Source organism: Anser anser (assembly GCF_964211835.1).
Source record: "Anser anser genome assembly, chromosome: 9".
Lineage (NCBI taxonomy): Eukaryota > Metazoa > Chordata > Aves > Anseriformes > Anatidae > Anser > Anser anser.
In genome coordinates this window covers 26,845,820-26,858,272 of record NC_139729.1, presented here as the reverse complement: position 1 = coordinate 26,858,272, position 12,453 = coordinate 26,845,820, and the positions used below count along the sequence as shown (strand labels likewise).

The 12,453-nt window shown below is 60.0% G+C and overlaps 1 protein-coding gene across 9 annotated transcripts in view; it reads left to right on the top strand.

Annotated features, from left to right (window-relative positions):
• The window catches only part of LOC310904274 (schwannomin-interacting protein 1), a gene marked incomplete at its 3' end in the record, with an annotated part of 139,996 nt that overhangs the window by 115,959 nt on the left and 11,584 nt on the right, over positions 1-12,453 (top strand). The window contains exon 1 of one of the 9 annotated variants that reach the window (XM_083848758.1): positions 4,852-5,001. The exons of 7 other annotated variants lie outside the window; for them this stretch is intronic. In XM_083848758.1, coding sequence (XP_083704884.1) covers positions 4,972-5,001 — 30 coding nt within the window. In that variant the 5' untranslated portion in view covers positions 4,852-4,971. Of the gene's footprint in view, positions 1-4,851; positions 5,002-9,755; positions 10,774-12,453 lie in introns of those variants that run through there. One more of the 9 variants, XM_083848756.1, reaches the window with a different exon arrangement.

The window sequence follows — 12,453 nt, the reverse complement described above, 5'->3', positions numbered from 1 at the left end:
TGCTGCCCTCATGGTCCTCTGGGCTCGGGGCCTTCGCTGATAACTGGGGGCTGATTTTTGTTATCAGACGAGAGCAGCTACAGCCTGCTGGCATGCAGCACGCCGCAGACAAATGAATTGCCTGTGGGTATAAACGCAGGTTATACGTGTGTCTGTGCTCCTGCATGGCCGGGCTGGAGTTTCAGGGACGTTGTCACAATTTAATCCCAAATTGGGCTTTAATCCCAAACTTGCTCCTGGCTGCCCTGGTGCCCACATCCCCAGGCTGCTGAAGGGCTGCTGGGCGCGGAGCTCGGGGTATGGGGTTTGGGTTTCTGCACCTGACTCATGAACGTCTCCGTGTAACTCCTCGTGTCCCCGTTTGGGGAAGCTGAAGGCCGCACGGTTCTTCATCATCTCAGAGGAAATCTCTCTCCCTCTTCCCCTTCTTCTCATACCTTTTTTTTTTTTTCCTTTCTTCTCATATCTTTGGAAAATGCTCCAATTCTTCTCCTAGCGTGCCATTAAAATGCACATCTTAGTGCAGAAAATGGGCTTTGCTGAGCAAAAACCCGAGAGTGAGAGCTGTAAGTGCCCCCCTACTTTCCCCTACTCCTTCTCGCCATCCAGCTGGATGTTAGGAAAGCCCATTTATTTTGCCTCCCTACCACTCCCCACCTTTGGGCAGGACTAATATAGCCTTGTTTTGTCGGAAATCGAGCAGCAGGGCACGAAAGGGGAAAACTACGATCTTTGGTCAGTGAAGTCGTGTAATTGTCTGCAGAGGGTGCTGAGCGGGCCTTGTGCTTGGTGCTGCCCCGCGTTTGTGCTGCGGGCGGGGTTTAATTTTGGTTCGGGTGAGAGGATGTAGAAATGAGGTGCTGGGACCCACGGGCCGGGGCTTGTGGCAGCTGGTCCCGAAAAGCAGCTTTCCAACATGCATCAGGTCTGCACCGCGCGCGTCTGTGGGTACAGGCCAGAAGCGCGGAAAGTTATTTGTAGCCGATGGAATTCGTTACAAATCCTCTCCCAAAGAAACAGCGCTGCAGAGCAAGGTGGATTGAAGAATTTTAATTTATTTATATTAATACAAAACTGTACAGTTTTATATTGTTCTGTTGGAAAGCTCGCGTTCGCCATAGCATTTTGCATAATGCGAATATCGCATTTCTGAAGGAACAGCTCATTCTTAAGAACATAAATAAAATTGCAGGGAGGCAGCGATAGCTTTTCTGTTGCTATCTCACCGTGCTCATTAGCAATGAGAATGGAGAAATGGTTCTCCATTCATTAGCAGTAAATAACTGGTGGGATATCATACCTACTAATCATCAGGCCATTTGTAAATTCTCTATTAAGCACGTGCGAGCCAGCGTATGAATCGCACAATTGAAAATTTAGCCCATGCAGCTGTATCAGCGCGTCTTTCCAGATCAGCTCCGTGGAAAAGTCTGAGGGTGTGCTGCATGGTTCCTCACTTTTGGATCAGCAGAAAGTTGTAAACACTTGGGTGGCTGAAATTAATCACCCTAATTCGCCGTAAAGCGTTCACCGTCCTGTGCACGGGGGGGATCATAATGGGAGAGCGAAGTTTCTGCAGCCTTCTGCTCTGTGTTTTGAGGGAATAGAAAGTTGTGGTTGGGTCGTGTAAAGCCACAGGTGCTGTCTGGGGGACACGTAGAAAGTTTTCCGCGTAAATCTCTTACCCCTGAAAATGGCCCGCAAGAAAGTTAAGGTTGCAAGATGTGCATCATAACCTCTGCGTAACTTCTGCATCAAAATAAGAACACGACAGAGGATTTTGTGAAGCACAACAACACAACAGCACCTTTCCTGGTGCTCTTTCATTCCCAACTCATACGAATTCCAAAAGAATAGAAATTCACTGAAGAATGTTTTTGTTTTTGTTTATTCCTGTATTTTCCTGATAAAGCCACATTTGGTCTTCTAAGAGGAAGAAGAAGAGTTTTATTCTGATGTTTCATTGCACAAGATTTTATCCTAAATATTTATCTTTGGCACCCCTGTGCTTTGGGAGGGTTTTGTAAAGCTTCTTGCTGTAAAAGGCTGCAGAAACCTGTGTGGAAATAAAAAGTCCATGGAAGAGGGACAGGCATTGTCTGGATTTTTAAATCACCTGAGAATTACCTCCTCGTAAGGAGGAGTAACATGTCCAAAATGATGGAAAACAGCTCAGCATCGTCTTCCCTCAATAAAGAAGCAGTGGTCTACAGCATTACACATGAATGTAATCCAAACAAGTATTTCCCTTTCCAAGGAGATTTCTAGTATTAACCGATTAAAAAAATAATCTTTTTTTTTTTTTTTTTCTTCTTGCTAGATTTAAACCCTGGAGAAGCTTTAGCTTGGCTTAAAGAGGAGCTAAATCCATAACTCCCAGTAAATCGTCAGCAAATGTAGATGAAATCCCGTGATGCCATATGGGATTCCCAGTTGTGTGAAGGCTGGGGCACGCCGTCCTGTAGGAACTCTGTGGGGTTTTCATCGGGGCAAAGCAACCCCAGCGCTGGCCCTGGCTCAGTGCAGGAGCGCTGCTCGCAGGGGCTCAGCGCGTGGTGCGGGGCACGCATAAAAATAGACGCGTGGGGCAGTGGGAAGTTCTGAATACACAAGGAAAGGGCTGGCTGCGGCTTCCTGTGAGGTACCCACATTTCTTCACTTCCTTCCCGCGGCGGTGAGAACGTGCCCCGCTCCCTGCCCGCCCCGGCTACGCAGTCAGGAGTGCTCGGCTTTCCTGCGAGGGTGCAGCTGTATTGCAGGGTCTGCTCCCTGCGGAGCAATGGCTTTGGGAGCGCTGGGAACCTGCATGTGTTCCCCAGCTCCAGTGGCCCCGGGGCTGAGCACGGGCAGCTCTGGGTACGTGCGTGCCCCACGGGTGTGCAAGGGGCCAGTGCATGGGATGTGGTGCTTTGTGATTAAGTGATGGCTTACTGGAAGGTTAAAGAAAAATCCTGAAAGAATCGGAAATTACATATTTTCCCCCAGAACTGGGGATGCCGGGTGTTTTCTCCTTCTGTAGGGGGATAAGCAATGAAGCCCTAACATTTAACCACGGGGATTTCAGTGCCTGGTAAAGCCGCGTTTTCTTTCCATGCTGGGCATAGGAGGAGCTGTCCCCTCTGCAGCACAGGCATCTCCCCACTCCCCAAGCCCTCGGCAGAAGAAGCCTCAGTAGGAAACCCAAAAGCAGGTGGTGCAAATGCCCCCGGGCTTCTCTTCCCCATTGGCAGGGGCCACTGGGGGTCCTGGGGTGTTTTGGGGTCTTCCCGCTGGGTCGTGCGTCTGCGGAGGGCAGCAGCGCTCGGTGCACCCGGGGGCATCGTGCCACACTGACCCGCCTGGACGGCCGCCAGGAAGCTTTCCCTCCATTTAATCAGGCCTTGCATTAATTATTACCTACCCGCCTGACTCGCTGCCGAGTGGGCGATGGCAAACAGGCCCGGAGGAGAGGAGCAAACCCCTGGGCTGAGGCCGATGTCTGGCCTCTTCCGTGTGCTCCCCGCGAGGGCACCGCAGGCCTGGAGGAAAAGCCTGGCTGCAAACCAGACTCTCTTCAAGACTTACAGTATGTTTTTTTCTTTTGAATTTGTTGAAGTGAGGCCCCAATAACTAGGGCTGCCGACACTGTGGCTCACTTTATTCAAATGGAGCAGCCATCTGAGCCTGTGTTCGGGCCATTTGGGGTACTCGTCTTTCGTTTTTAAACCTAATGCCAAGAGGCAGAGCTTCCATGGCTCTTTTCTTTTATTAGCACCTTCCACACGTGGTGAAGCTGCTGATCAGGTGCGTGCGCTCCTGTGCTCGCTTTTCCCAGGGGATTTCGGGCTCGTGGCTGGGCTGAACCCTGCTGTGGTGAGTGGGAGCAGTGGAGCCGGGGTCTCCTCTCCATCCACATCACCGAAACGCACAGCGACCAGGGCACTCCATCCGCCCACCCCTGCTCCAGCTTCTCCGGCCTGGCTGCGTGAAGGAGGAGCCCAGAAAGCCGGGGCAGGGCCCTTTTTCCTACAAAGGCCGATTTTTTTCTGGCGGCGCATCTGGTGCGGGGAATCAAACCCGAGCCGCGCTGTGAGCAAGTGCAGCGTTTCTGCAGTCGTTGCCGTTTCTAACGTGGCCGCAGCTGGCTGCGGGAGGAGCCGGCCACGGCTGGTCCTGCAGCACGCGGCCACCCCAGGACGGAGGGCAGGCCCCGGGGTGCCTCCAGCTGCCGGCCAGAGCACCTCAGGGCCCGCGTCGTGGTGCCCCGTGGGTTCTGTGGGTGTTTCGGTGCTCCTGCGATGGGCCCCATCCAGCAGCAAGCAAGGCTCAGGACCCGCTGTGCCCCAGGCCTTGCGCCGGGGCTCTCGGGGTACCCAGCACCCCGGGGAGCAAGCGGCGAAGCCGAACCGTGGCTGACCCGCAGCCCAGCCCGCTGCAGGTGCAGGGACGGGAGGACACCCGCCCGGGTCCCCATTTTCCCCGCTTGTCACCAGTTTTAGGGCCGTCGGAGCGGTAAGGCCGAGCCGGGGCTCGGAGCCCTCCAGGCCCCAGCCTCCGGCGAAGCCCCCGGCCCTATTTGGGGCGGTGATGGGGGGGGGGGTGGGGGCTCTGAGGAGGGCAGGGCCGTGGGGGCACCGGGGGTGCCGCGGGGACCCCCTCCCAGCCGCCGCCGTGCCCACCCCCATCGCGGAGAGGCGGGGGCGGCGCTTTGCGCAGCAACCCCCCCCCCCCCTCCCCGCCTCACCCGGGGGAGCTTTCATTTCATTTTTTTTCCCCCATTTTCGCTCTCCCCCTTCCCCCCCCCCCCCCCCCCCCCCCCTTTCTCCCGGCGGCGGGCTCGCTCTTTGTGTGGGAGGGAAGGAGCCGGCGGCTGGCGCTGGGCCCGGCGCCCCCCTCATCACCGCCCCCCCCCCGAGCCCGGCGGAGCCGCGGCCGGCGCTGCGCAGGCGGGGCCGGGCGGCAGCGTCCATCTTCCCCGCGGGATGCTCCGAGATGGTCCTGCAGGAGAGCGGCCCCTACCAGGTGCCGGGGGGGGGGCCCCGAGCCTCCGGGGGGGGGGCCCGAGCCTCGGGGGGGGGGAGCTGAGGGGCTTTCGGGGGGGTCCCGTGGGGAACGGGGGCCGGGGAGGGGCCGGGCTTTTGCGGGGGGACAGTGGGAGGTGCGGGGCAGAGCAGCCGGAGGGGTTGGGGGGTGGGGGGGGTGAGGGGAGGAAGGGGGGGGGCTGCGCCTTCCCGCAGCTTTTTGGGATGGTGGTGATGCTGCGGCCCCGCTGCTTCCCCCCCCCCCACCCCGCCGCCCTGCAGCGCAGCGCCCCCGGCCAAATGCAGGGCCCCCCCTGCCCAAATACAGGCCCCCCCTGTCCAAATACAGGACCCCCCCCGCCCGAGTACAGGACCCCCCCCAAATACAGGACCCGCCCCCCAAATACAGGACCCCCCCTGTCCAAATACAGGCCCCCCCCCCCAAATACAGGACCCCCCCCCCAAATACAGGACCCCCCCTGTCCAAATACAGGCCCCCCCCCAAATACAGGACCCCCCCCCCCCAAATACAAGACCCCCCCTGCCCAAATACAGGCCCCCCCCCCCCAAATACAGAACCCCCCCCCCCAAATACAGGACCCCCCCGCCGTGCCAAATGCAGGTGCTCCGGGTTCGGGCCCGCCCCGGGGGTGCTCAGCTCCAGCGGCGGCCCCCAGCGAAGCGGGGGCGGCCCGGGGGGAGCCACGATCCCGGCCCTGAGCCCCCAACAAGGCCCATCCCGGCCCCCGGGGGGGGGGGGGGGGTCGGCAGCAGAGCTGGGGGGGGGCAGCGGCGGTGGCTGCGTGTGCCGAGCATCCTTTGGGTGGGGAGAGCGGGGCCGGGGGCTGCTGCGGCCCCTGGAATAGGGGGGGGGGGGGGGTGCACCTGCCTGGGGAATGGCATTTGGGGGGCTTGATCGCCTGGGGGAGGTTGTTGCCCCCCCCCCTAAATATCAGCGTGCTGCGGCGGTGCGGACGTGCGGTGCAGTGCGTGCTGCAGGATGCCCCGGGGGCACGGCCGGCCGGCGGGGACGGCACCCGAGAGACCGACTGGGCCCTGGCCAGGGCAGCATCGCAGCCTCGGTGTCCCCTCAGCTGCATTTAACCCAATTTCAGCCCGTGTCTCAAGGCAAAATGCCATCATTGTCAAATCCATCACGCAGGGAAAAGATACCGCTGCGAGTGTACGTATATACAGAGAGAAAAGGGTTCAGAAGCTTTGGCAGTGAGTGTTTTCAACGTAACAAATGCTTCTGGAAATGAATTTCCCTTTTTAGCTCCTTTGGAGAAAAAAAAAAAAATAATAATCCCGTTTATTCATTCCCCGCTTGAGGGGATCTGGTTTTTCTGCAGCTCCGAGCCTGTTGCTCTCGTCCCTCAGTAAATGGTGCCATTGTTTGTGCACGGCGGATGTTTTCCCGGCACGCTGAGACCCTGGGGCTCCCGGCTGCCTCGCCGCCCCCGGGTGCCCGGTGCCTGGTGCCCGGTGCCCGGCATCCCGAGGCCGTGCCGGCCTGTTCAGCTTCCCTGCGTGCTGCAGCCCCGGTTCTGTGCCGTGGCAGCAGCGCCGCGTTGGATCTGTTTTAATCTCCGCTTGTTTACGAGCTGCTTTCTCTCCTCCCGAACGATAAATATGAGAGCGGAGGCAGGCAGAAAGAATGCGGAGCTCGCGGAAACGGTCCTTTGAATGTAATCTGTCCCAAAACACTGCGAAGAGGCAGGGAAACCCTGCCCCCCAGGCCCATTAACCTACAGGCCAAGTTTTAATCCCCCCGTGGCTGATGAGCCCGGGTTTGGGATCGAACCGGAGGCAGAAATGATGGGATTTTGGCGGCCGCCCTGGGCACGGCGGGGGGAGGAGGGTGGCGGTGCGTAGCTGCGCTCCTCGCATCCCTGCCCACATGCCTTTTCCGGAGCTGCTTGGGATTTATGAGAGCTGCAAAACAAACAGAGGAACAAGCCGACGCGCTGGGAGAAGCCGAGGGCATGTTTGGTTTAGAGGAATTCAGCAGAAAACCTCTGACCTGAGCGGGGCTGGGAGAAGAGCCCCGCACCAGGAGGGCGCCGGGCTGGACGGGGTTGGGGACCCGCTCGCTTTGAGCTCAGCCTGGTTGCCCCATGGCCAGGAGGCCCCAGCGCCTTTCCTGGGCCACTGCCCGGTGTCAGCAGGTGGCTGCTGGCCTCTCCGTCCCCGGGGGCCGGGGCTGGCAGTGCCAGCTCCCATCCAGCCGCACACTGCTGTGCCCACGGGGCTCCCAGCGATACCCACGGCCACCGCCGCCTCCGCCAACGGGGATTTTCTAAAAACTGATGGAAAAACGCCCCGTACAGACTGCCGCGGGATGGCTAAATGAGGACACGCTCCCTGAAGGCCACAAATAAACCGAGCGTTAGAAAAAAAAGGATAAAAGTGATTTCCTCTTAGTTGTTTCTTTCCCCGTTTCGTACTGTTTAATTCTCCCGTGCCAAATATTTTGTTCGGGGCTCCATTTTTCTCCTACTATTTGACAAGAACAGTGCCGGCTCTTGCACGTTGGGTAGGGTTCAGTGGGGTCCTGAGCTTGCACAGAAGGAAAGCGCAGCGTGCAAATGCGGACCTTAACGCTGCAGTGAAGGCGAAGTTGTTTGCTTTTGTCCTAACGTGTGTTTGAGCAGCACCGCGCTGCCTTGCAGCCTTGGTCGGCGTTTCGGCTTGTCTTGTGAGCGCATATTTTCGGCGTTGCCCAAGAGGTGCACCGTGGCAGGCCCCAAAACCGGGCTCCTCAAGCTGTTGCTGGCCTCATCCCTGCTTCCTCGCCTTTCGGCACAGCGTTGGATGTGCCGGCGCTCGGGTAGGCGTCTGCAGAGGGAGGGCACGGGCGGCCTCGTCCCTCCGCTCGCAGTGCTGTGTTTTAACAAATCTCTGCGGTGCAGGGGCACGGCGGTTTGAAGGGGCTCCTCACAGGAGGTTTATTCGGACCTTTACGATAAAATAAATGTCCTGTGACGTGGTGCTGGTGAGATTTCCGTGAATGATCTGCCTCAAAAATATCTGTGGGGAGGGCGCACAAGCGGCCGGTGCTGGCTGTGTGCAGACCGCGGGGTGGAGGCCACCTTTAGATCCCAGCTGGGCACCGGCACTGGCTTTGTGGGGAGAGTTTTGGGTGTTTTTCGTTGAACTTCACTGGGAATTTGGGGTTTGTACCTAGTAACTCGGTAACCGGCGGTGTTTGGAAGCTGGTCCTGAGCAGCAAGGGGCTGGAGGCTTCTCTTTGAGCCTCCCCCAGTGGAGGAGGCCGACACGTGCCAGCAATGTTTCGGAGCTTTTTATTCACCCAAACAAACGTTAGGTATGCGTGGCCTGGTTAAATTCAGATCCTCGCGTGCTCGTAAGCAACCGGCATGTTTAAAGTGCACGAAACACAAAAGCGGCCTGCTTCCTTGCCTTGCCCGAGCTGACTGGAAGGCTGGCCTCCCCGGCTGGCCTCATCCTTACCGCGGGGCCACCAGCAGCACCCAGCAGCACCCGGCAGCACCCAGCAGCACCAGCAGCACCCAGCAGCACCAGCAGCACCCGGCAGCACCCAGCAGCACCAGCAGCACCCAGCAGCACCAGCAGCACCCAGCAGCACCAGCAGCACCCGGCAGCACCCGGCAGCACCGTGGCACTGGCAGGGGCAGCACGCTCCCGTTCGCGCAGCCCCGAGCTGAGCCGCCCTCGCCGTGCCCGTTACAAGTTTTCCTTTTGTGCTATAAAAAGCAAAGCGGCCTCAGGTGGTTCTGGCAGCTTCTCCCCAGCGCTCCCATCGCCCGTCGCCGAATGGAGGAGCAGCCGCTGTAACCATGGAGCCGCCTCGCAGCTGATGCAATGTGACGTGAGCTCCCCCGTACCCGGGGGGGGGCTCGGCAGCCGGCGATGCCCAGGCCGAGCGTACCTTGGAGCGCGGCCCCGTGCCGCTGCTGCTTTTGTTCGCGGGAGCCCGCCGTGGGTGCTGTGGGCGCCTCTCGAGAGGACGCCGGGTGCCGGAGGGACGGCCGTGGGGCTGGTACTGCGCACCCCTGGCGGCCTTCGGCGTCGCGTGGGGAAGGAGCGGACACCAGCGGCTGGCTCCCTGCGCCGGGACACCCACCAAGGGCCCCCATCCCGGGGCTGAGCTCTCTCCGGAGCTCGGGACGACTTTTTATTCGGTTGCGAGCAGCCGCCGAGGAGAACGCCCAAATCCCCCTCAACAGGGCTGCGGGGGTGCTCCCACCACCACCTCCGGCCACGTTTGGTTTCCCTCCCGATGCCGTGCACCAAAATGCTGGCAGATCTGGGCTTGTCCCCGGGGATCCGGGGACCCCATCTGCGGGATGCTCTCGGACGTTCCTCCCGCACCGGGCTGCTCGGGGGGGGTCCCGGGGGGCTGCCGGGGGCCGGGCAGCTGGCAGGGCCCTCACACGGGGCTGCACGGCTCGGTCACCCCAACAGCACGGCAGGCTGCGGGATCCCGGCCGTAAGCCCTTCTTCCCCTCCCCGGTGCGCCGCCTTCCCTCCCTGGGAGCTCCCAGGCCGATCGTGTCTGCAGAATCCTAAAAAAAAAAACCAAAAAACACCCTTTTCTTGAAGAAATGAGGGCCGGGGCCTACCGGTGTGGTGCCGTAGGCCTCATTGTACTCCGAACAAAGGTGCTCGGAGAAGCCAAGGCGTGTTATCAGAGCGGACGTCAGGGTCCCCATTGTCGGGAGGGGAAGTTAATTTTAGGAGCAGCGGGAAATGACACGGGGAGTCAGCGGCGGGGGGGCCAGAAATAATGAAATGCCCGGACAGCAGCAATTCCCAACCGAGGCGAGGACCAACAAGCACCGTCCTGGGAAAGTGATTGGATTAAACAGTCCTGTGTGGTGGTGTTTTTTTTTTTCCTGCCACTTCAGGGCAGAGTAAGGCGTAATTCGTGTGGCACCGGAGCCGGTGAACTCCGCACGGTTTGCGTTTGGGGTGGGATGAAGTCGGTAGGGCCTGGCTCCGCCGTTTGGGCTGCGGGGCTGTTGGAGCTGGCTGTGACGGACCCGCAGCTGGGTCCCAGCAGAAAGCGGCACCTCTGCGCCGGCAGCGCCACGTTTGGAGGCTCGCGGGGCAGACGGGACAGGAGGGCCATCCTGCGAAGGGTCCCCTATAGAACTGCGCGTCCAGAGCTGCTCCCGCGGGGCGGGTGGCGAGCCCAGGCTGCTGGGGCTCCGCTCGCTACCTCCTAGAAACCTTTTTTTTTTTTTTTCCGCACCTGAGAGAACCGCTTTGGGCCGGGAACACCCCGCTGGGAGCTCCCTGCTACCCGCGACGGACCCACGCCCCGCTGCCAGCTCCTGTTGGGACGATCCCCGCGGAGAGAACCCGGGGAGAAAAAACCCCGTCCCCTGGCGGCACCGGGCCCTGGCTCTGACATAAGACACCGGGATTTTTCCTGCCCTTGCGCAGCCGGCGAGGGCTTGGGGCTATTTTTACCCGGCGCTGCCAGTGGCTGGAGGGAGCCCTCGGCTTTCCTCCGCCGGCTCCCGCTAATCAGCCCCGGCCGCTGCCTTTGACTTTATTAGGGCAAGCCGCGGGTGGGGAGGCGGCGAGGCCCCGGCGAGCGAGGCCCCGTCGCCGGCGGGCGGCAGCGAGCGGGGCGCCCGGGGCCACGCTGCCATGTCCCCGCGGCGCGGCGGGGAGCGGCGGGGAGCGCCCGGCAGCCGGGGCCATGAGCGGGGCCGGTGATGGAATGGCTGACATCATCGGGCAGGCATCCGCGCGGGACGTGGAGGGGAATTATAAAAAGGTAGGGGACAGAAAGGAGCCTTTTGTCTGCACGCTCTGCGCGGCCGGGTGCTGCCGAGCGCCCTTCGCTGGGCACGGGGCCGCGGGGCTCGGGCACGGGGCTGTGGGCACGGGGATTGGGAATGGGGCTTGGGCACGGGGCTTGGGCACGGGGCTTGGGAATGGGGCTTGGGAATGGGGTTTGGGCACGGAGTTACAGGCACGGGGCTTGGGCACGGGCTTGGGCACAGGACTGTGGGCATGGGGTTTGGGCATGGAGCTGTGGGCACGGGGCTTGGGCATGGAGCTGCAAGCCTGGGGCTTGGATATGGAGCTATGGGCACAGGGCTTGGGCACGGAGCTACAGGCATGGGGCTTGGGCACGGGGTTTGGGCACAGGGCTGTCGTGCACAGGGCTGTGGGGCACGGGGCTGCAGGCACGGAGCTTCACGGTGCAAGGAGCGCAGAGCTGGGCTGCCTGTGACATGCCGATTTCACGTACTCGCTGATGCCCTGTCCCCAGTGTGATGTGCTGCTTGGCAAAACTGCCCCCTCCTCTGGGTGTCCTCGTCCCAGCTTTTCCCTAAAAGAGCTTTCCAAGCACCTTCTCATACCGCGAGACCCGTAATTTTTAAGGCACCGTGCCACGTGGCTGGAGAGAATGTGAAGGTTTGACCTTATTTTGTATTTTACGGCAAACCCATCCATCAAAACAAGTGTTGTATAATTACAATTTCTGTCGGTAAATCCAATCATAGCCTTTGTACTTCACTGAGATAAAAAAAGGCCCCGTGTACGGGCCTGGGACTTTAAATATAGTAATTGTCCATGTCTGGTAATGACAGACCCCGGCAAAAAATAGCGTCCGTGGCCTGGCTGTGCCTGGCGCTCCCGTGGGGACCAGGCAGCCCTGGGCTGGTGGGGCGATGTCCCCTGATGTCCCCTGATGTCCCCTGATGTCCCCCACCTTCACAAATCCCTTTTAACCCCTCGGTCGGACAGGAGTGGCACTGCCCTGCAGGCGCTTGGTCCTGCCTGGATATTTACGGCATCCATCAGCTTGGTATTTGCTGCGTGGCTCTTTCCTTCTAAACATTTTGGGCAGCGTGCTAACGGCCCCTGCCTGCGCTCGTCCCTGGCTTGTATCGATCAGCCCAGCCCCAGAAACGTCCCCGCCAGCCGCCGCTGAAGGTGGATGGTCCCGAAGCGCGATGGTGGAGCCCGGCAAAGTGCTGCTACACCTGAATCGCGGATAAATATTTCGTGCGCGCTCTTGCCTGCTATTTTGGGGGACGTCCGCGATGAGTGAAGGCCGCTAATACAGCCGCCTGCGTGCTAAGTAAGCCAGCCAAGCGGGGTGGACGAACAGAGCGGCCCCGTTGCTGCTTCTCGAGGGACATAAATAATACAGCCTGAGGGATACGGGGCGGGCTTCTCTCGTCTTCCCAGAAAACACAGAAATCCCGTTGGGATCGCCTCGATGCGCCCCGCAGGACAGGGCTTGTGTGGGAGGCAGGCACACGTCGGACAAATTCGGGGGCTTGGCCAAGGGCGGGATTTTCTCGGTGCCTCCACATTTAAATCAACACGCCGTGCCTACGGGTAGATAGGCATGAACGTCTGTGTAAGCCGAGCGTTGGAAATTCCCATGCTCACCGATTGCATGTGCAGGAGAAATATATTAAAAAATGGGTCAGGAAGA